Here is a 24,056-nt window from a genome sequence, read left to right on the forward strand (position 1 = left end):
ACAGCTATGAACGTAACACCGGGTCCCGCCATGGCTGAACTCGACAAGGAAATTAGCCCTAAAATTAACCTCGATTATACGTATAACGTTTCCTTTTCGCACGGTGCTATCAATTATTAGTTAATACGAAAATTTAGACGCGTCATGTATTTCATGTTCATACAAGGGTACTCATTTACTTGAGCTGTCATGTTGTGTCATGATTTTTAATTCAATCTTTGGAGTCTGGACTCGTCGCAGCCCTCAATCCGTAACACCAACATAGCATTACCACTTCCAGAGTAGACGCCTTGGTAAACACAGTGCACACTGGAGGTTTTATTTACTAATTTATTTATTTATTTATTTATTTATTTATTCATTTATTTTATCGTTCATTTATTTATTTATTTTTAATCCTCTCCAAATTATAAAATATCGCGGCTCCGCAGGATGAAATTTAACATTTAACCAACTGAAAAAATCCTAATTAATTGTTTCACTTTTCACCACCAGGGTACTAATACGGTTTCCATCTCAACGATAAACGAATCTTTAATTATATTCATCTTGATCCACATCTGATTAATGTTTCAGTGATTATTTTAGTTACATTATTACATTTGATTGGTTTGCTGTGACGTGTGAACCAGGTAAGTAAGATAAAATATAAGAATCCTGTAACTGTTGGAAGAGCGTAGTGATGTGTTATGTTGTTTGCGTCGCTGAGAAAAGCAGTAATCGAATCAATGGTGGTGAGCGCTTCGGATTAAAACACATTCATAGCAGTGAAAGTAGTTTTAACTTTTTTTTTTTTTACATTGGTGAAAGCAGTACTACCATAACAAGCTCCTTGACAAGATTATTCAAGATTACTTGTTAAAAAAAAAAAAAAAAAAAAAAAGACGCATCCGAAACTTCATTACACCCGAGACTTCATTCGAGACGCAGGTAAAGTGAGCCACCAATAGGATGGCGGGGGAATGTTTGGTTACCAATTCCTTGCATGACGCCACTAAATATACTCCAGGATAAACAAGAAATCAGAGGAAGTGACACACTGCGTCATCATTTCATCATCTCTGTATAGGAAAGGTAAATAGTGATGAAATAATGTGTCATGTGTCCTTAGCGCCGTGATAATAAGTGGCAGCAGGTATATTGGTACTATTAACAAATTACGTGATCCCTGGTCAAAAAGTACACTCTATCCGTGTATTCTTTTCGGTATTTCTTGATAAGATGACCACCCCCTCCCTTTCCTCCCAACCCCTCCTAACCCCTGAAACAAGCTTAGGAGCCTGTGGGAAATCGGATTTTTTTTTTTTTTTTTTTTTGTAGGGTGGGATGAAAAACAAGTGAAATAAGGGAGTTCAAAAATGTAAGGAAATTTACCTTAATATTTCGAATTTTCCTAACTTCTAGCCCCTAGACACCTTCCCCCCCTCTTGAACGTTAACCTAACTTAGCATAACCTAACCTAGGTGGTGAGGATCACCTAATTGGAATATTTCTAATGGTTATACAATGTGGTGCAAATAATAAACAACTCGCAAACTAAATAAACGAATAAGGGGTGCAGAAGGATCAAGAGTAAGTAATAACAGCGCAAATGGTTTTATAAGTAATGAGGATATGCAGACGATGTCTTACTGGTACACAAATGCTGCTGTCTTGACCACGAAGGTTATTGAACTTAAATAAGATTAGAGCAGTGTACAAAAAAGCCACAAATTTTGTTTTTTTTTTATGTAAGATCAAGCCCAAAAATGCAAGATATTCGTTTACACCCGAAGAAATTTCAATTTCTGGTTATAAATTATGTATGAAGTTGGGGAGGAAGAAAGAGGAGTTGCTATATATATGTAAGTGAGAGTGTATCAGCTTGGCAGATGGAGATGACAACTAAAGTTGGTAAGGCATTATGGATCCAGGTGAGAAGTGCCAAAAACATAGAAGTGTTAATGGGATGCGTGTATAGGAGTCCCCAGAGCACAAAGGATAATAATACTCTACTGAGGAATTCACTAGTGGAAGCAAATAGTGGTAAGGATGCCCATGTCATGATGGTGGGTGACTTTAATTATACAAAAATTAATTGGCAGACCCAGTCAACAGGAGGAAGTATGAAGACAGAAGAATATAAATTTATTGAAGCTTTCAGAGATTTTTATATGTATCAACATGTGTTACAAGCCACCAAGGGGAAAGGTGTGAGTCCACCACCAAGTGTACTAGATTTAATTTTTACCAAGGAAGAGGCAATATCTGATATCCTATATGAGTCACCTTCGGGCAAAAGTGATCATTGCTTAATTACATTTGATGTGCAGTTCTGTACTCGTAGTGTAATGCACTCATATAGGAAATATTACTATGATAAAGGTGACTATAATTCTGTGAGTTCATATATGGATAGTATTAATTGGGAGAAGGAATTGAACAGTTGTAAGGATGATGTTGAAGAGCAGTGGGAATTGGTAATAGCAAGACTGCAGTATGCTAAAAACAAGTTTATTCCTAACAAAATTATTAAGTCAACTTGTCAACAGGTAAACAGGCCACTTAACAAGGAGACACAACAAGCAATAAAACAAAGGTGGCAAAGGTACATGGAGACAAAACATCCAGAAAATATTGAAAGTATACTAGAGCAAGAAACAAAGTAAGATCTATAACAAGAAAACAACAGAAAAAAATGGAAGCAGATATTTCACCAAGTGTTAAGGAGAACCCCAAGATATTTTTGGAAGTTTATTAGGAGTATAGTTAAGACAAAAGATGGAGTGTCTGACTTAATAAAATCAAAAGTAGGGAGTGAAGTTGATTTAACAAAAACAGATGGTGAGAAAGTACAAGTACTGGCTGATTTCTTTAGTGACATGTTCACCCAGGAGCCTGAATGCCCTCACCTATCAACCCCAGGAATTACAAAATGAGGCTGGAAGCTATAGACTTTACAACTAGTGAAATAAAGGACAAACTGAAAAATGTCAAAGTGGACAAGTCTCAAGGCCTAGATGAAATTCACCCAAGATTACTTAAGGAATTCAGCAAGAAACAATGCCTATTTAATACATCAATCAAGACAGGGAAAGTACCAGAGATGTGGAAGAGAGCAACAGTATCTGCAATACTTAAGAAGGATTGTAGGAAAAATCGAAGTGACTATAGACCCATAAGCTTCACATGTGTTATTTGTCAAGTTCTGGAATCCTTAATAAGAGACAGAATATTTAATCATTTACTAGAAAATAACTTAAGCCCTAAACAGTTTGGATTTATGAGCGGAAGATCCATTACATTCCAAATGTTAAATGTGATGAATGCTTGGACTGAAGCAATTGCCACAGGGGGGTGAGCTAGATGTAGTGTATTTGGATATTAAAAAAGGCCTTTGATACAGTGCCACACAAGAGATTGATATTTAAGTTAAAAAGTTATTGTATCGGTGGACAAGTTACTTCATGGATTTCAGCATTACTGTCAGGGAGAAAACAGCGAGTTGATGTGGGTGGTTCATCATCAGAATGGAAAGAGGTGTCAAGTGGAGTGTCTCAAAGTAGTGTCATTGGACTACTGTTGTTTATTATATATATATATATATATATATATATATATATATATATATATATATATATATATATATATATATATATATATATATATATATATATATATATATATATATATATATATATATATATATATATATATATCAGTGATTTGCCAGATAATATAGCCTAAACTTTATATATGTTTGTGGACGATATAAAGTGCTTCAGAGAGATTGAACTCCACTGACCAAGTAATACTCCAAAACAACATATATAGACTTAAAGAGTGGTCAGTGAGATAGATACTTCAGTTTCACCCTCAGAAGTGTAAAATTATGACAGTGTCAAGGTCTAAGTCATATAAACACAGGCAATATACAATGAGAAACGAAGATCAAGTAGTATCTTTAGAGAGAGCTGGTATGGAAAAAGATCTGGGCATAATGGTGGACGAACAATTGAATTTTGAAAATCATATAAATGAAAAGATTAACAAAGCAGGTAGAGTAATAGGGCTTATGAAATCTTTCATCTATTTAAACCAAGAAAATTTCAAGAAACTTTATATTGCATTAGTGAAATCTCATCTTGAATTTGGTAACATAATCTGTAGCCCAATTAGAAAAAAAAGATATAACCTCTTTGGAAAATGTACAGAGAAGAGTGACAAAGGTGATTCCAGGACTCAAGAACCTATGTTATAAAGAGAGACAAAGTGCTGCAGCTGTCTACACTAGTATACAGGAGACTGAGGGGTGATATGATAGAGGCATATAAACTAACAACTGGAAAGTACGAAATGGGGATAGCTGCAGTGCTGAAGCTTGAGGACACAAATATAAGTTAATGAAAAAGAGATGTCATACAAAGCTAAGGCAAAACTTCTTTGCGGAAAGAATAGTCAACACATGGAATAACCTCCCATTAATTATTGTAGAAGCCCTAAGTGTATTTGCATTTGAAAGAAGATTGGATCAATATTGGAGACATCAAGAGGTGAAATTTAATTATGAAGCTGCGCTGTCACTCGCCACATGCCAACCAATGACTACATCAAAAAATACAAGATCTGGACATATAGGCTCAACATCCTGCACCCAGTATTCATCTAAGTAAGAATTTTCAAAATTTACCTCAACATTCTTCCTCAACCTTGCACTGGCTGAACTAGTAGTGAGTGTTAATATGTTGCGTAAGTTTGCAGTTTCAACCAATACTCCTATCTTTTTTATCTCTTTCACTAAAGCCAACAAACATAGGGGTTTGGTGGGAATGCAGTATTTTTTGGATGGAGAAAGCCAAAATGATACATTTTTGACATGCCTGAAAAAGTTTAAGAATGAGAAATGGCATATCTCGAAAACAGGAAATTCCTGTGCTATCTTAAGCTAATGTAACCAGCCTAACATTTTTTTTTTCTTTTATGTAGGAAGGGCACTGGCCAAGGGCAACAAAAATCTAATAAAAAAATGCCCACTGAAATGCCAGTCCCATAAAAGGGTCAAAGCAGTGGTCAAAAATTGATGGATAAGTGTCTTGAAACCTCCCTCTTGAAGGAATTCAAGTCATAGGAAGGTGGAAATACAGAAGCAGGTAGGGAGTTCCAGAGTTTACCAGAGAAAGGGATGAAGGGTTGAGAATACTGGTTAACTCTTGTGTTAGAGAGGTGGACAGAATAGGGGTGAGAGAAAGAAGAAAGTCTTGTGCAGCGAGGCCACGGAAGGAGGGGAGGCATGCAGTTAGCAAGATCAGAAGAGCATTTAGCATAAAAATAGCAGTAGAAGACAGCTAGATATGCAACATTGTGGCAGTGAGAGAGAGGCTGAAGACAATCAGTTAGAAGAGAGGAGTTGATGAGACGAAAAGCTTTTGATTCCACCCTGTCTAGAAGAGCAGTATGAGTGGAACCCCCCAGACATATGAAGCATACTCCATACATGGACGGATAAGGCCCTTGTACAGAGTTAGCAGCTGGGGGGGGGGTGAGAAAAACTGGCGGAGACGTCTCAGAACACCTAACTTCATAGAAGCTGTTTTAGCTAGAGATGAGATGTGAAGTTTCCAGTTCAGATTATAAGTAAAGGACAGACCGAGGATGTTCAGTGTAGAAGAGGGGGACAGTTGAGTGTCATTGAAGAAGAGGGGATAGTTGTCTGGAAGGTTGTGTCGAGTTGATAGATGGAGGAATTGAGTTTTTGAGGCATTGAACAATACCAAGTTTGCTCTGCCCCAATCAGAAATTTTAGAAAGATCAGAAGTCAGGCGTTTTGTGGCTTCCCTGCGTGATATGTTTACCTCCTGAAGGGTTGGATGTCTATGAAAAGACGTGGAAAAGTGCAGGGTGGCATCATCAGCGTAGGAGTGGATAGGACAAGAAGTTTGGTTTAGAAGATCATTAATGAATAATAAGAAGAGAGTGGGTGACAGGACAGAACCCTGAGGAACACCACTGTTAATAGATTTAGGAGAAGAACAGTGACCGTCTACCACAGCAGCAATAGAACGGTCAGAAAGGAAACTTGAGATGAAGTTACAGAGAGAAGGATAGAAACCGTAGGAGGGTAGTTTGGAAATCAAAGCTTTGTGCCAGACTCTATCAAAAGCTTTTGATATGTCCAAGGCAACAGCAAAAGTTTCACCAAAATCTTTAAAAGAGGATGACCAAGACTCAGTAAGGAAAGCCAGAAGATCACCAGTAGAGCGGCCTTGACGGAACCCATACTGGCGATCAGATCGAAGGTTGTGAAGTGATAGATGTTTAAGAATCTTCCTGTTGAGGATAGATTCAAAAACTTTAGATAGGCAGGAAATTAAAGCAATAGGACGGTAGTTTGAGGGATTAGAACGGTCACCCTTTTTAGGAACAGGTTGAATGTAGGCAAACTTCCAGTAAGAAGGAAAGGTAGATGTTGACAGACAGAGCTGAAAGAGTTTGACTAAGCAAGGTGCAAGCACGGAGGCACAGTTTCGGAGAACAATAGGAGGGACCCCATCAGGTCCATAAGCCTTCCGAGGGTTTAGGCCAGCAAGGGCATGGAAAACATCATTGCGAAGAATTTTAATACATGGCATGAAGTAGTCAGAGGGAGGAGGAGAGGGAGGAACAAGCCCAGAATCGTCCAAAGTAGCGTTTTTAGCAAAGGTTTGAGCAAAGAGTTCAGCTTTAGAAATAGATGTGATAGCAGTGGTGCCATCTGGTTGAAATAGAGGAGGGAAAGAAGAAGAAGCAAAGTTATTGGAGATATTTTTGGCTAGATGCCAGAAATCACGAGGGGAGTTAGATCTTGAAAGGTTTTGACCTTTTCTGTTAATGAAAGAGTTTTTGGCTAGTTGGAGAACAGACTTGGCATGATTCCGGGGAGAAATATAAAGTGCATGAGATTCTGGTGATGGAAGGCTTAAGTACCTTTTGTCGGCCACCTCTCTGTCATGTAAAGCACGAGAACAAGCTGTGTTAAACCAAGGTTTAGAAGGTTTAGGACGAGAAAAAGAGTGAGGAATGTATGCCTCCATGCCAGACACTATCACCTCTGTTATGCGCTCAGCACACAAAGACGGGTCTCTGACACGGAAGCAGTAGTCATTCCAAGGAAAATCAGCAAAATACCTCCTCAGGTCCCCCCAACTAGCAGAGGCAAAACGCCAGAGGCACCTTCGCTGAGGGGGATCCTGAGGAGGGATTGGAGTGATAGGACAAGATAAAGATATGAGATTGTGATCGGAGGAGCCCAACGGAGAAGAAAGGGTGACAGCATAAGCAGAAGGATTAGAGGTCAGGAAAAGGTCAAGAATGTTGGGCGTATCTCCAAGACGGTCAGGAATACGAGTAGGGTGTTGCACTAATTGCTCTAGGTCATGGAGGATAGCAAAGTTGTAGGCTAGTTCACCAGGATGGTCAGTGAAGGGAGAGGAAAGCCAAAGCTGGTGGTGAACATTGAAGTCTCCAAGAATGGAGATCTCTGCAAAACGGAAGAGGGTCAGAATGTGCTCCACTTTGGAAGTTAAGTAGTCAAAGAATTTCTTATAGTCAGAGGAGTTAGGTGAGAGGTATACAGCACAGATAAATTTAGTATGAGAGTGACTCTGTAGTCGTAGCCAGATGGTGGAAAACTCGGAAGATTCAAGAGCGTGGGCACGAGAGCAGGTTAAGTCATTGCGCACATAAACGCAGCATCCAGCTTTGGATCAAAAATGAGGATAGAGAAAGTAGGAGGGAACAGAAAAGGGGCTACTGTCAGTTGCCTCAGACACCTGAATTTCGGTGAGGAAAAGAAGATGAGGTTTAGAAGAGGAGAGGTGGTGTTCTACAGATTGAAAATTAAATCTTAGACCGCGAATGTTGCAGAAGTTAATGAAGAAAAAGTTGAGGGGGGTGTCAAGACACTTAGGGTCGTCGACAGAAAGACAGTCCGACCTGGGGACATTTATGGTCCCCTCCCCAGATGGGGACTCCAAGGCTGGTGTAGGAGTCGCCATGATGATTTAAAAATTTTTGAGTGAAGGGTGTGTGTGTTATTAGGTGCTTGTAAGTTTGTGTGGAGGAAGAGAGTTGCCTTTAGAGGGTAGGCTGTGACTGCCCCCTAAACGGGGAGGGGCTTCGCACCTCTCAGTTAGGTTACCTAATTGTAATTTACAGAGCCTGAGCTACACACATGTGGTCCCATCTTCATATCTACACTTTTCCAATTTCTCCTTAAAGATGTGCACACACATTGCCAATACTACCTCCTCATTTTAGCTTTTTCCAAATTTCTATATTTCTCTGTGGGAAACTATGTTTTCTTTATGTTATTCAAGCACCTTCCTTTTTTGCTGTGGCCTTATATGTACTTGTGTATCTGGTATTTTCTACTTCTCTTAGCAGTAGTTTCTCATTATCAATTTCTCTTTTCCACAATTTATAAATCAGTATTGTCTCTCCCCTTTCTCTTCTTTGTTCCAATGTTGGCAGATTCATTTTCTTTGATCTGTCTTCATATGCTAATTCTTCCAGTTCTGGAACCATCTTCATTGCCATCCTTTGTATCCTTTCTAGTTTTTTGACATGTTTCTTCTTATGGGGATACCACACTGATTCAGCATTTTCCAGCTTTGGTCTAATCATAGTGGTAATTGTCTTTCTCATCATGTTTTCATCCATGTAGTGGAATGTTCCAATATATCTCGCCATTTTATATGTATCTCTGAATATATTTTTACATGTGTCTCCAGCTGTTGACTATCCTGTATAATCACTCAGTTCTTTCTCTCATCTTGTACTTTTATTATTTCTTAATTTCCCATTCTGTATGTCCATTTTGGTCACTTCACTTTTTCCCATTTCCATTACATGACAGTTTTCACACTAAATTGCATCTTCCATTTCTTACTCCAATTCCAGATTTTATTCAAATCTCTTGTAGAATTTCAGTCTTTGTTGTTTCTTATATGTCTTTGTAATTTTGCATTGTCTGCAAACAAACTCATGTAACTCTTTACTCCTTCAGGCATATCATTTATGTAGGTCAGGAAAAGTATTGGTGCCAGCACTGATCCTTGTGGTACTCCACTATCTACTTTTCTCCATTTAGATTTTATATCTTTTTCTATCATTCTTATTTCTCTTCCCTATAGGTAACTTTCCATCCTCTTTTTTTTTCCCCATTCAATTCTCCTATATTTTCTAGCTTCCATAGTAGCCTGTTGTGGGGAAATGTGATGAAAGCTCTTTTTTTTTTTTTTTTTTTTTTTTTTTTTTTAAGATCTAAATACACACAGTCTACCCATCCATCCCTCTCCTGTGTTATATCTGTCATTCTTGAATAGAAGCTCATCAAATTTGTTACACAAGATTGCTTTTATTTAAAGCCATACTGTTTTTCCGATATTATATCACGTTTTCCTAGAAATTTTGTCCATTGCTTCTTTATCACTTTTTCACAGATCTTACATAATATGCTAGTCATTGATACTGGTCTATAGTTCAGTGGTTCTTCTTTCTTTCCACTTTTATAAAGTGGCAATATGTCTGCTCTTTTCCATTCCTTTGGCACTCTTCAGTTGATAATAAACACTTTATTATGTCATATACTGGTTCAATTAACTGTTTCCTGCACTCTTTTTAAATGTAACCTGATATTCCATCTGGTCCTGTTGCTTTTATCTCTTCAAATTCTTCCATCATTTTATAAGCTGCTTTCTTGATTGCTGTAATTACTGACATTTGTGTTTTTGTCTTCTCATCTTGTGGTTCTTTAAGTTCTGATTCTCCTGTGAAAACTTGCTGAAACTTTTTGTTCAGCAATTCACTCATGTCTTTTGGGTCTTCATATGTTTCATTTCCATCATTCAGCCTTTCTATTTTTTCTTTTAGTTTAATTTTTCCATTTATGGATTTGTAGAATAGTTTTGGTTCAACTTTGTACTTTTCAACTATATCTTTTTCATAATCTTTCTCTTCCCCTCTCCTTTTCATATATTCATTTCTTACTTTCTTAAAGTCTTTATTTTTTTTGGTTTCGATTTCTTTTCATTCTTATCCATGCCTTGTCTCTTTTTTCTTTGCACTTGCACACCTTGCATTGAACCATACTTATTTTCCTTTTTAGGTTTGTATTGTGGGACATATTTATTCACTCTTGTCTCATATAGTTTCATAAAAATGTCATACTTATCTTGCACATCATTTGCTCTTTTAAGCTTTTGCCAGTGTGTGTGTGTGTGTGTGTGTGTGTGTGTGTGTGTGTGTGTGTATGTGTGTATGTATGTATGTGTGGATGTGTGTGTGTCAGACAGGTTCTACTCATATCTGTAAATGGAAGGATGTGATTGAAGATTTTTGGCATGGTTGATGCCCCAGCTGGTGAATGATTGTTTCCTGGACAACATCATCACCATGGCTCCACTATCAAGGACATAATACAGAATAACTTATTAGATTGGCTGCAGTAATATTTTCAAGTAAAAATGAAGCTGTGAAAATTCAAGGCAATAAATTTGGTGTTTTTTAGAAGGAATGAAAAGGGATTGTCTTTTGGACATATGGATGCAGGGTAGAAGACAATCCATTCTGTGTTGAAAAACTGAACAAGCTCAAGTCCTCATTTGCTGAAACTTTGCTGTAAATTTAACATTGTTTTCTTCATAACATGAGATGTTATACTGCAGTCTAATCTAAACTAGGAAAGCATTGTAAGGTTTGGATGGACTCTTTTGCCAGGTCTCTTTCTTCACACAACTTTACATGCACCTAATACATGCACACACAAAATTCAGTATGACAACAACGATTCCCAATCTATGGAGGGGACCACAAATGCCCCAAGGTTGGACTACTCCTCAGGTGTCAACCCAAGGTATCAACACCCACCTAAACTTTTCTTCACTAATTTCTGTAACATTCATGGCCTTAGATCTAATTTTTAATGTGTTAAATGCTACCTCTCCTCTACTTCTTCTCCTCACCAAAATGCAGGTGCCTGAAGAAACTGTTCCATCCTACTTTCTCTATCTTCATTTTCAATCCAAAGCTGGATGGTGCATCTATTTACAAAATTATCCAACTTGCTCTTGAACCCACACTCTTGAATCTCCAAAATTTTTTTACCACTTGGCTACGACTGCAGAGTCACTCAAACTAAATTTATTTGTGCTGTATACCTCTCACCAAACTCCTCTAACTATAAGAAATTCTTTGACTGTTTAACTTACAAAGAAAAGCACATCCTGGCTCTCTTCCCTTTTGTGGAGATCTCCATTCCTGGAGACTTCAATGTTCACCACCAGCTTTGGCTTTCCTCTCCCTTCACTGACCAGCTTGGTGAATGGGCCTTTAACTTGGATATCCTTCATAACTTAGAGCAGCTAGTGCAACATCCTACTTGTATACCTGACTGTCTTTGAGATAAACCAAACATTCTTGACCTCTTCCTAATTTCAAATCCTGCTTATGCTGTTACCCTATTTTCTCCATTTGGCTCCTCCAATTACAATCTCATATATGTATCTTGTCCTGTCACTCCAGTTCCTTCTCAGGATCCCCTAGAGTGAAGATGCCTCTGCTTATTGGATAGACCTGATGAGATTGTATTCTGGTTTTCCTTGGAATGACTACTGTTTCCATGCCACAGACCCATCTCTGTGCTGAGCACATAAGAGGTGATAATGTCTGGTATGGAGGAGTACATTCCTTACTCTTTCTCTTGCCCCAAACTTTACAAACCTTGGTTAAACTCAGCCTGTTCTCATACTATACATGATAGGGGCAACCTACAAAAGGTAGTTGAGCCTTCTATCATATGAATCTCGTGCATGAATTTCATCTGGCTAGAATCATGCCAAGTTTGTTCTCTAACTAGCCAAAACTCCTTGATCAACAGAAAATGTCAAAATCTTCCTAGATCTAACTCTCCTTATGACTTCCAGCATCTCACCAGAAATATCTCTTGATATCTTTGCTTCCTCATCTTTACCTCCTTTATTTCAAATATATGAGATGGCACCACTGCCATCTCATTTATCTCTAAAGCTGAACTATTCACTCAAACCTTTGCTAAAAACTCAACTTTTGATGATCCAGGACTTGTTTCTCCCTCTCCTCCACTCTCTAATTATTTTATGCTACCTATTAAGATCCCTTGCAGTGATGCTTTCCATGGCCTTGGAAGACTTATGGATCTGAGATGGGTCTCTCCTATTGTTCTCCAAAACTGTGCCTCCATGCTTCTACCTTGCCTAGTCAAACTCTTCCAACTCTGTTTATTAATATCTACCTTACTGGAAGTATGCCTACATTCAGCCTGTTCCTAGAAAGGATGACTGCTCTAATCCTTCAAACTACCATCCTATTGCTTTAATTTCTTGTCTCTCTAAAGTTTTCTGTTCTATCCTAAACAGGAAGTTTCTTAAATATATGTATCACTTCACAATTTTTTTATCTGATCACTAGTATAGGTACCATTGTGTTCACTCTACTGGTGATCCTCTGGCATTCCTTATCAAGTCTTGGTCATCTTTTTTTAGGGATTTTGGTGAAACTTTTACTATTGCCTTGACATATCATAAGCATTTGATAGTTAGGCACAAAGCTTTGATTCCCAAACTACCCTCCTACAGCTTCTGTCCTTCACTCTGCAACTTCATCTTGAGTTTCTTTCCTGAGCATTCTGTTGCTGCTGTGGTAGACAGTCACTGTTCTCCTAAGATTATTAACAATGGTGTTCCTGTCACCCATTTATCCTATTATTCATTAATGATCATCAAATCCAAACTTCTTGTTCTATCCACTGCTACATTGATGATAGCACCCTGCACTTTTCCACATCTTTTTATAGATGTCCTACCATTCAGGAATTAAATATTTCACACAGAGAAGCCACATAACACCTGACTTCTGATCTCTCTAAAATTTTTGATTGGGGCAGAGCAAACTTGGTATTGTTCAATGCCTCAAACTCAATTTATCCATTTATCAAGCACAACCTTCTAGATAAGTATCCCCTCTTCTTCAGTGACACTCTGCTGTCCCCTTCCTCTATATTGAACATTCTCAATCTGTCCTTTACTTATAATCTTAACTGGAAACTTCACATGTCATCTTTAGCTAAAACAGCTTCTATGAAGTTAGGTGCTCTGAGTCATCTCCACCAGTTTTTCTCACAAACCCAGCTGCTAACATTGTACAGGAGTCTTATCCACCCATGTATGGAGTATGCTTCACATGTGTGGAGGAGGGTTCCACTCATACCACACTTATAGACAGGGTGGAATCAAGAGCATTTTATCTTATTAGATCTACTCTAACTCACTGTCTTCAGCCACTTTCTCATCACCACAATGTTGCATCTCATGCTGTCTTCTACCACTATTTTCACACTTTAGATCTTGCTAACTACATGCCTCTCCTCCTGCAGCCTGACTGCACAAGACTCTACTTTTTCTCACCCTCTCAAATGCAAAAGTTAGCTAGTATTCTCAATCATTCATCCCTTTTTTATGGTAAACTCTGGAACTTGCCTGCTTCTGCATTTTCTCCTTCCTACAACTTTAATTGTTTCAAGACACTTATCCTACAGTTTTTATGAACCTTTTTTGACCTCTTTAGGGACTGGCACTCCTAGTGGGCCTCATTTTTTTTTTCTCTCTTCTTCCTTGGCCAGTGGCCCTCTTATATAAAGGGTACCTTTTAGATCTTTTTAATGGATGCTCATTTGTCTGGCCTATTGATAAATAGAATAATGCCTCAGCTCTGGAGAATAAATTAATAACTATTTTATCTGTACACATCCAGTTTTCCCTCAACTCTGGTGAATAATTACTTTATCAGTAAACATTCTAATAGAAAGTCAAGACTAGATTGTCAAATGAAAATTTTATTCACCCAGTTAACACATCATAGTATATATTCAAGAAAACCACAAGGAGGCATAAATACTAGAACAACCATTGTAAATTACATGTGAAATAAAATAATTATTACTAATGTGATACAAAAATACCTGGTGAAAATACTGTCTCTCAATTCATTTATTGCACTATTGGGACCTTAACACTATTGGAGTTACCACAGATTAAGGATGGAACCAACTGTGACGTGAAAGTCACATATACATATACATGTACATTTTTTTGTTCACATACAATATTTCAAGATTCATTAAACAAATTAGTATTTTGTTTAGGAGCATTTTGTACATAATGAACACAGCATTTTCTGAAGATTACAGCAGAGATTGATTCAATAAATGTATAAGATTAAGTTGGAATAAATTTAGGATATAGATGTTATAAACCTTACCTGAAACATGATGGAAATGATGAGAGTCCTTAGCTGGGGACTGAACCCCCAACCAGAACAAAGAACAGTGTCTTTGAAATCTGGACCATAACAATTGAATTCTCACAAGGTCCCAAGATAATTTCTTTAGAATGGGGGCCCTTGTATGAAAAGTGATTCAGATAAATATGATACTGTACAAGGTTTCAGATAAATATAATTCTACACAAGATTTTAAACAAGCAGTTTTCCTCAGTACCATATGTTGCAAGTAACATAACCCAAAGACAGGGTTTATTTGAATTTATATACACAACATGAATTATCCTTAAATGTTCATGTATGTCATCAGATAACATTACTTTAGAGTTGTTGTGAGGCACCTAATGCTTCAATATATAATGTAGTGTAATAAATGTATAATGCAGCAAATAGTTGTAACTGTATAATGCATTAAATAGTTGTAACATAGTACAATATAATATGTTACTGTGATATAGCAGTGTCCCAATTAGTAATTAATTATATGTATTAACTTTGCTCTCATTTTTCAGAAATGTTTCTGTGGAATCATAGAGAGAAGACAAACACCAGGGTTGCCTGTGTATCTTCTGCGTCAACACAAAACATCAGTATTGGAACAAATTTGTATAAAACTGGACAGATTGTATTTTCACTTATAAGTGTCCTAATTAATAGATACTGTTCATTATATTATCATTGCTAACAGATTTAGTAATAGTAATATTATTATTAACAGATGTAGTAGTAGTGGTGGTGGTAGTAGTAGTAGTAGTAGTAGTAGTAGTACTGACACAGTACTAGGTAGAATTTAAGTGAATATGATAGATCATGCAAACCTATTTTTACCCAATTCTATGGTTTAACTTTCTGGATTGTGTATTTTCAATATTTTCTCTAATAACATAAGTATTGAAATTGCCAATGTATCAAGATGAAACTTAACAAAATGGCCAAGGAGGAATAATTTCAATAATCAGCAAATTATTGTCAACAAAAGCACTTGGTACATAAATATCAGCTTATTTATATATTTTTTCTCTTTTTCAGTGTCACTTTTGTTCATTTAATGATGCAACAGTATTTGAGCTACTCAGCTCGCTGATCACCACTAAAACATTGGCAGACTACAAAGTAGTCACAAAAGTTAACTAGACTCTTCCATAAACTCTGAAATAACAGTAATATACAACTGCAAATTTACTGTTAAATGGTAATACCATTCAAAGCTGTAATCATAAAAATGTGTAACCATTGAATATGGTCTCCAGAATTATAGACAAGTGTTTATAATTCCAAAGAGAAATTTCCCCATACTTACCAACTTACCTTACCAACTTAAGCCTAACAGAGATGAACCAAGTGTAACCAGCAACACATAATCTTGTTGAGTCATCAACTATGTACTTTATGATTCAGCCCTTGACTGAATTTCTGATAGTTTTACATTTGCCCTTCTCTATACAATAATTATTATGCATCTTTCAAAGTAAGGTTTATATGATATGATGGATCTTGCATATACAATATCACATTTGTCACTGATGAGAGCTAAAGTTTTTGTCATGTCATATAAATTGTGAATTCAGTGCACATGAAGTTGTACTTACTACATATAGTCAGAATTCTATCACTAATACAGTGATAAGTCAAAATTGATCCTGGTGACAATAAAGCATCAGTGCTGATAGTAATCCTACCATTTGGGTATTTTCTCATCTATTAATTTTTTGGTCTGCATGGTAGTTATGATTGAGAGAATGCATGCAATTCCAAGGCAAAACCACTTTTTCCCTAAAATCTGTTTGGAATTCAACTTCATGTAAACATATAGAGCAGCAGAGTTGTTAGTGTATTTATTTAACTATGAGTTTGTCAGCAACACTGGTGTACAATACTTCTCCAGCAAGACATTAATCAAATAGGTTAACTACATCAGTGAAAATTATAGTGAATACAAAATAGTGAATGAGAGATCACTTTGTTAGCAAATGCATCTCTGTTTAATATATTAGGCTCATGGGAGAGGGAAAAAGTACAGCGCGTGCACTGCAGTGCATAAGTACTACATGTAGAAACTGCTCAGGTTGAAAAGAAAATAAGAATCACAATCATGGAGTGCCATTGGTGGCCATGAATGAAGCACAGTAAGTCCTCCACATATGCAGGTTGTATCCCATTAACACAATTAATACATAATGACAATGTTTTTCAACACTGGACTTGAACATTTAAAGAAAAGGATGTACCCAAAGTAGTTTTCTGCATGATACATACTACAATATTGTATCAGTAGCATGTAATGCATTCTTCCTCCATTGCAATCTTTCAAAGCACTGCATGTTTGTCACATGGAGATTGTCTTAAGTAAGAATGATCTCAAATCTTGCTCATTGTGTCCAAGACATTAATGCAGTTATTTTAGATAAATAGTGCATAATGTGTTTGACAATTTTGGGAACCCACATTTTTTGTCAATTTGTCAATGTGAATGTCTTACTGCAGTGCAAATATAGTAAAAATTACTTGTTAGTATTTTAAATTTGAATATTGTATAAAGTCATTCCATTTTTTTTTTTTTTTTTTTTTTTTCATAAGTACTTCATTTTTTTTTTACTTTCAGTCATCATCATAACCACAAACTCCATAGGTGTGGGACCTTGAGCCAGTCACATTACTAGCAACAATTGAGTTAAAGGTTTTTACCTTTATTAAGAGAGCCACACAGCCCTGAAAGCTATTAAAATAACTATGTATGTATGTATTTCAGTCCAGAGCATGTAGAATGATAGAAGACATTACAACAGCCATCCAGGGGGTGCATTGATTTGTATTACTTCCTCCGAAACATAGCCATTGATGGAACTTTGTCCTTTCCATTCTCATCAGTCTCCTGCTCTTTCAGATTTTTCCATTATTCTAACACTCTTATCTTGCCATTATAAGGAGGTAGTGTAGAACATGGTTCTTCATAGTATAGGTCAGGACCCAATACTGGGTCGCAAGCTCTTATTCAGTGGGTCACTGCATCGTAAATAGATATGTGAACAAGAATTCAAAAGAAGGAATGTGTGTGTGTGTGTGTGTGTGTGTGTGTGTGTGTGTGTGTGTATTTACCTAGCTGTAATTTACAGGGCCTGAGCTATGCTCATGTGGTCCTGTCTCCTTATCCACACTTGTTCACCTTTTCCATAAAGTTGTGCACACTCATTGCCAATACCACCTCCTCTCTTAGCTTGTTTCAAACTTCTATATTTCTCTGTGGGAAACTATGTTTCTTATGTTATTCAAGCATCTTCCTTTTCTTAGTTTTTTGCTGTGGCCTCATGTGTATCTAGTATTTTTTACTTCTCTTAGCATTAGTTTCTCATTATCAATTTCTTCCACTCTATTCCGCAATTTATAAATCAGTCTTCCCTTTCTCTTCTTTGTTCCAATGTGTCAGATTAATTTCCTTTAACCTATTTTCATATGTTAATTCTTCCAGTTCTGGAACCATCTTCATTGCCATCCTTTGTATCCTTTCTAGTTTTTTTTACATGTTCCTTCTTATGGGGAGACCACACTGATTCGGCATATTCCAGCTTTGGTCTAATCATAGTGGTAATTATCTTTCTCATCATATCTTTATCCATGTAGTGGAATGCTGTTCCAGTATTTCTCACCATTTTATATGCATCTCAGAATATCTTTTTTACATGTTCCTCCGACTCTTGGCTATTCTGTATTGTCACTCCCAATTCTTTCTCTTCTTGTTTTTTTTATGATTTTTTCATTTCCCATTTTATATGTCCATTTTGGTCTCTTCACTTTTTCCTATTTCCATTACATGACAATTTTTTCACATTAGATTCCATCTTCCATTTCTTATTCCACCCAGATTTCATTCAGATCCTGTTATAGAATTTCACAGTCTTTGTAATTTTTGCATCATCTGCAAATAAACTCATGCAACTCTTTACTCCTTCAGGCATGTCATTTATGTAGATCAGGAAAATTATTGGTGCCAGCACTGATCCTTGTGGTACTCCATTATCTATCTTATCTCCTTTTAGATTTTACATCTTTTACTATTATTCTCATTTCTCTTCCCTTGAGGTAACTTTCCATCTTTTTTTTTTCTTTTTCATTTAATCCTCCTACAGTTTTTAGCTTCCATAGTAGCCTGTTATGGGGAACTTTGTCATTTTTTTTTTTTTTTTATCTAAATACACACAGTATAGTCATCCATCCCTCTCCTGTGTTATATGTCACTCTTGAATAGAAGCTCATCAGATGTGTTACACATGATTGCTTTTGTCTAAAGCCATACTTACCTTGCACATCATTTGCTCTTTTCAGTTTTCCCCACTCTATTTCTTCATAGAATCTCTTAAGTTCATCTATATTTGCTTTCTCATAGTTTCTCCTGTTTTCTTTGTATGATTCATTCTCTTCACTGACATCATTATCAGTCTTTATTTCTATCATTACATGGTCACTTTTTCCCATGGGGCACATGTCTTAATTCTCTAGTTAGCTTGATACCTTTCGTTAATATTAGACCAAGTCTTATTGGTTCATCATCTCCCCTATATCTTCTGTTTTCAGTCACCCATTGTATCATTGTTTTCCAAAGTCAGCTTCATAAATCTTTCTCCCCCATGCAGTCTCATTTCCTCCTGCCTTGAACATTTCCCAATTTATTTCTTTGCAGTTGAAGTCACCAATAGTACTCTTATTACTTTTGATTAATTTACTCAAACACTGGATGGCATCATCTATTATTTTCTCATAATCTTCCTTGCTCCAAGAATCTGTTTTGGGTGGTACATAGGTTTATAACTGTCAGTATTTCTCCATTATTATCCTCCAAGTTAACTCACTATTTCTGCTTTTCACTATTTTTGTCTTCACCTCATTTCTTGTTACTATCATTACACCTCCCAATCCTTTACCAGTCCTATCTTTTCTCCACATATTGTATTGTTAATGACAATCAGATTTTCTTCTTTTAGCTTTATTTCCATTAAACAGACCACCTTTGGATTTTTTTCATTCAGCTAGTCTTGTAATTCCAGTGTTCTGTGTAACAGGCTATGTTGGTATACATCACATTCAGATCTTCATTTTTTGTATTTTTCTTTATTTTATTTTTATTTATTCTTTCTTCCTTTATGTGCCATTTCTTCACTCTCTCCCAAAACTCTCCAAAAAAATTTAATCTTTTCTACTGTTCTTGATTCATTTTTTCCTCTAACCTCTTCATACATTTCTTTCAGTTATTTGTTTTTCTTAATTCATATATCTACAATTTTCTATTTCTCTTAGTTTGGATGTTCTTTCTAGTATCTCTTCTACTGCTTGTTGTGTTTTAGTCTTATTTTCATGGGTTTTGTTTTGCCTTCCAGATAAGGTCCCAGTCGAACAACTTCTTTCACTTCTTCGTCGAATTTAGTGTCATCTTCACCATTTAGTTTCAGCACATCCTTCACTGTTTTTGTTTTTTCTTTCTCTTTTTACAGTTTGTATATTTTTTTCCTTTATTCTATAAATTATAACATTTTTCTTCTTATCTACTCTGTGTATATGTGTGTGTGTGTGTGTGTGTTTGTGAATTAGTTTCTATACTGGATGTATAAAGGTACAACAGAATAGACATACTAGGTTGTGAAGGAAGTATATGAAATCAAACTGGGTCATGAAAAAAGTTTGGAGAACATTGGTATAGAAATCACCTGTATAATGTTATGTCGATGTCAATCAGACTGTAGTTGGTAGTTGAGATCTTGTTGCTTTTTTAATAGAGGCATGTGAATGTACAGCTATCATTTTAAGAGAAAGATCTGTATGATTAGTCATGTGCCTCATGAATACATTTTGGGCCATCTTTTTCATTAGCTGGCAGCTTTTGGCAATATTGCCCTCCAACATTTAACTCCTCTGTCTTCTCTTGACTTGTTCATCTTGAGTCCATTCTATGCAGTATTTTTCAGTTATTAATTTCCTCTCCTCCAGCAGCAAAGTTACCTCACCCTCTCAGTTTGTAATTTTTGAAAGGTTTGAGGCATAATATTCTGCTGCCAACATAGATCTGTGGATCAGAGACCTGTACATGGAATTGGGCACAGTAATCAGAGTGTATGCATTGAGAACCCTTACTAGTGGTAAGTAGTGTGCATTTTGGAGTGATAGAATGGGAGGTGAGATGAATGCATCTTAAGTGAAAAGAATAGTGTGTGATGTAATAGTAAAAAAATTACTCATGTTGTGTGACCAAGGAGAAGGTTACTGAAGCTGCTAATTGCATGAGTTCTTTTAGGGCAGGGAGAGTCCAAAAGTTAAAATGGTCTCACCACCTGCATGATAGGAAGAGCAAGTGTCAGTAGGGTGCCATTAAAAATGGGAGGATAGTACTTAGTACATTAGGCATGGTGAACACATTTAATTGTGATTCTATACCAGGTTAGTGTCATAGACCTTTCCAAGGACAAAAAGGAAGCCAGAACTAGTAATATAGGTCTCTAAATAAACAAAGTTGACTTTGTACAGCAAAAGAAGGCAGTTCCATTTCAGATACCACTCTATTCATGAATTTATCATTTATTCTAATAAATTACATAAGCATCTAGTCAGTGTAATTGAGTGGTATCTTGAGCAAGGATAACAGACTTGTTAGCTTTAAGGAAAAAAAAAAGTGGGGGCCAGGCTGACAGCTTCTTTCCATGATGGAAAGAAGCATCCTGAGGATAAAACAAGATTAAATGATACCAACAGGAAGGCCAAAGAGATAAGGAGCAAATGGTGGGGATCATTTGGTAGTGTAAACTATCTGGACCTTCATCAGTGTTATGGCAGGACTGAAGAGATGAAAGTTATGAGGATAAGAAAGGGCCATTACATAATTCTGTGGATAAAAGTAAAAAGGTGATAGCATTTTGTTGTATAATGGATTTGTTCTGTGAACAAAGATGGGAACTACTACTAACCTGGCTAAAGAATGAGATTAATTAATTGGTTAAGCATTGTGGCTGTTATTTATATGGAGAACTAAGGCACAAAAGGAAGGATGTTTACTGGATTGTTGGCAGAATGATTGTGTGCACCCTCAGCTTCAATTTAAAATCAACACTAGCTTCCTAGAACAGTACAGTACTGAGATACTGCATTTTGAAGTTTCAAAACTTTGACCACATCTTTCAAGAACAATTCCATCCATCTGCCTGTAATCTTATCCATGCTTTTAGTAACCCCCTTTGTATCCATTTTGTGAGGATGTGACCCAGAGCTGGTAAATAGGTACAAAACAGTATAGATAATAAGTGTAAATAAAACTCAGTTTTATATCAAACCCATCTTGTAGTTATCACAAAAAATTTACAAATGATCGTTTAAGATGTACAAAGTATCTGGTAATAGAAAACTTGTTGCATGCTAATAATCTTTGGTAGCAAGAAAAGCATGCTGTATTTTTCTTTTCATCCAACTTTCTTAAATTTCTCATGAGTTTGTTAAAAAGCATAACATTTTTTTTTTTTTTATAAAAAATTATAATGGACTGTTTTTTTGAGTATGTGGTGATTTAGATTATTGCAAAGAAACAACTATAAGAAAATATTTACAAAAGCTCAAAGCACATATGCTTCAAAATTTTTTTGACTCGTTTCATACAGTGTATTAGAATGTGAGGCAAATTCATCTGAGTCATGCTTCACATTATTTGTGACTACTTTATCACATTAAGTTTTAACTTAATGTATTTATCACATTGTTTTAGGAATATAATGTTCTACACTACTATATTATAGTTCAAGCTTTGAAACCTGAAAAAATTATTGAATAAGTGCAATTTGACTCAGTACAGCACCATTACTGCAGGTAAAAGATCAAAATCAGAAATTTAGTTTTATAATATAATGGATTTTCAGTTTAAAGTTATTGACTGTACATAAAGATTAATCACAGCTTTCAGTTACTTCATAATATGCATATATATACAGTACTGCACCATGTTTGGTGAGTCACAACCCCCTAACATGTACAAGCACTTACTTGAATCTTATTTGAATCACAAGTTTTTACTAAATATGCCACTGTAATGCCAGTACCAGCCAAGTGCAAGTGGAAAAACAAAGAGAGGCAAGCTTCTGGAGACATGCATCCAAGAGGGAATGTGGTACATCATACAGTGCAGTGCATAGGAAACAAATGGTGAAGATGATGGTGACAGTGTTGGGGGCAAAGGGATGGCCCATAAGCCCTACCCCAAAGCCTTGGATATCCCTAGTGTTTATTATTAAGCCCCTTACAGTGGTCTTTTGGCAATTTTTATATTCAAATGGAGGGTGTGTGTATGTTGCAAGTGTACATAAATAATAATTGTTTTAAAAGGCACATTATATTAGGTGCTATCAGTTTTCATACAGTCCCCCTTTTTAACTTGTTTATCATTGCTTTTCAGTCCCAATTAGATGTCAAACTTGGAACAGTACTGTATATACATATAAATGTGTATCATTATAAAAAGTTGTTTTACACGTGTATCCAAAACTCAGTCAATAATTTGCATATGTAGCTGGGACTGGAAGAAGTGGAACACCTCTTGGAGCATTTTTTCCTTCAAAGCAGGCTGAAGAGTGAACGCAGTGAGTGCTAACACATCCGCTGGACCAAAGTCGTTGATTATTCTCTGTTGAACAAAGTCAGTATCGTTTATACAAATCAGATCGCTATTCCTATATTAAATTTTAAATATTTTATTTTCTTGACTCATTACATTGTTTTACACTCTTGAGGAAGAAGTTTCATCCTCCAAAGCCCTTGTCTGGTTTGCTTTTTCTCTCCTTAATTTAAAAACAATTCCTATTGCTGTGAAAACAATCTGAACTACTATCTGAAGAAGAAGCATCTTCATTGTGGGACTGAGCAGGAGCTTTGATGCTTCAGCAAGGTCACTAACAGATCTGTTACGCAGGAACATCTGTAAATAACACACCATAAAGTAATTCATTATTTTTTTAACTTTAAACTAGTTTAGTAATTACTGCTATGGTATGAGTAAATGAGGAATTATTTATTTGATTCCCAATTTTTCACAAGATAATAAATAAAAGAATTAAGAAACAGGTCAAAATGAAAGAAATGGAGTAAAAATGAGAGAGATTTTGTGGTGATTGAGATCATGTTCATGTTATAACAGACCAGGAAATCCAATGTTACTATAACAGACCAGGAAATTACATTGTTTTACATACACATGAGGTATCACAACTGTATTTTGTGGTACACTTTCATCCTGCCTCAATCCCAAGGAAACAACTATTTTAGGGCATATTCAAATATTTGGCAATTTTACTTAACAATTTATTGCATCACAATAAATTTTAAGTTTACTGTAGCCAATACAAAGAAAGTCAATTTAAATGAACATAAAATTATACTGTGACACACACACACACACACACACACACACACACACACACACACACACACACACACATTTACCTTAGTATGTTATACTAATGTAAATGGATTAATGTCAACAAAGATGGAATTAAAATTCCGAGTTATTAAACAGAATCGCACCGAATGTTGCTGTATTATGAGGGAGAAAATGGAAAAATTAATATGGAACTCCTGACATTGGTGATGATGAATATGATTTATGGATGAAAATTTCAAGTGACAAGGGAGGAGGGTCAGTGATCATTCTGACTAAAAAGTGTGTTTGTTATTATGGACGAAAAATACAAGTGACAAGGGAGGAG

The 24,056-nt window shown here is 36.1% G+C and overlaps 2 protein-coding genes across 11 annotated transcripts in view; one reads left to right on the top strand and one right to left on the bottom strand.

The window, feature by feature from the left end:
- The first annotated feature begins 476 nt into the window (after positions 1-476).
- LOC135100464 (uncharacterized) overlaps positions 477-24,056 on the top strand; it is a 37,330-nt gene continuing 13,750 nt past the window's right edge. The window contains exons 1-2 of one of the 3 annotated variants that reach the window (XM_064003388.1): positions 477-632; positions 14,844-14,921. In XM_064003388.1, the coding sequence (XP_063859458.1) occupies positions 14,846-14,921 (76 nt within the window). In that variant the 5' untranslated portion in view covers positions 477-632; positions 14,844-14,845. Of the gene's footprint in view, positions 633-892; positions 1,075-14,843; positions 14,938-24,056 lie in introns of those variants that run through there. The other 2 variants (XR_010268718.1, XR_010268717.1) reach the window with 2 other exon arrangements.
- Positions 14,029-24,056, bottom strand: part of LOC135100462 (protein C19orf12 homolog) — a 43,039-nt gene continuing 33,011 nt past the window's right edge. For 5 of the 8 annotated variants that reach the window (XM_064003383.1, XM_064003381.1, XM_064003380.1 and 2 more), the window contains one exon: positions 14,029-23,269. In XM_064003383.1, coding sequence (XP_063859453.1) covers positions 23,072-23,269 — 198 coding nt within the window. In that variant the 3' untranslated portion in view covers positions 14,029-23,071. The remainder of the gene's footprint in view (positions 23,270-24,056) is intronic. The other 3 variants (XM_064003387.1, XM_064003386.1, XM_064003385.1) reach the window with 1 other exon arrangement.

This window comes from Scylla paramamosain, chromosome 5 (genome assembly GCF_035594125.1).
Source record: "Scylla paramamosain isolate STU-SP2022 chromosome 5, ASM3559412v1, whole genome shotgun sequence".
NCBI lineage: Eukaryota > Metazoa > Arthropoda > Malacostraca > Decapoda > Portunidae > Scylla > Scylla paramamosain.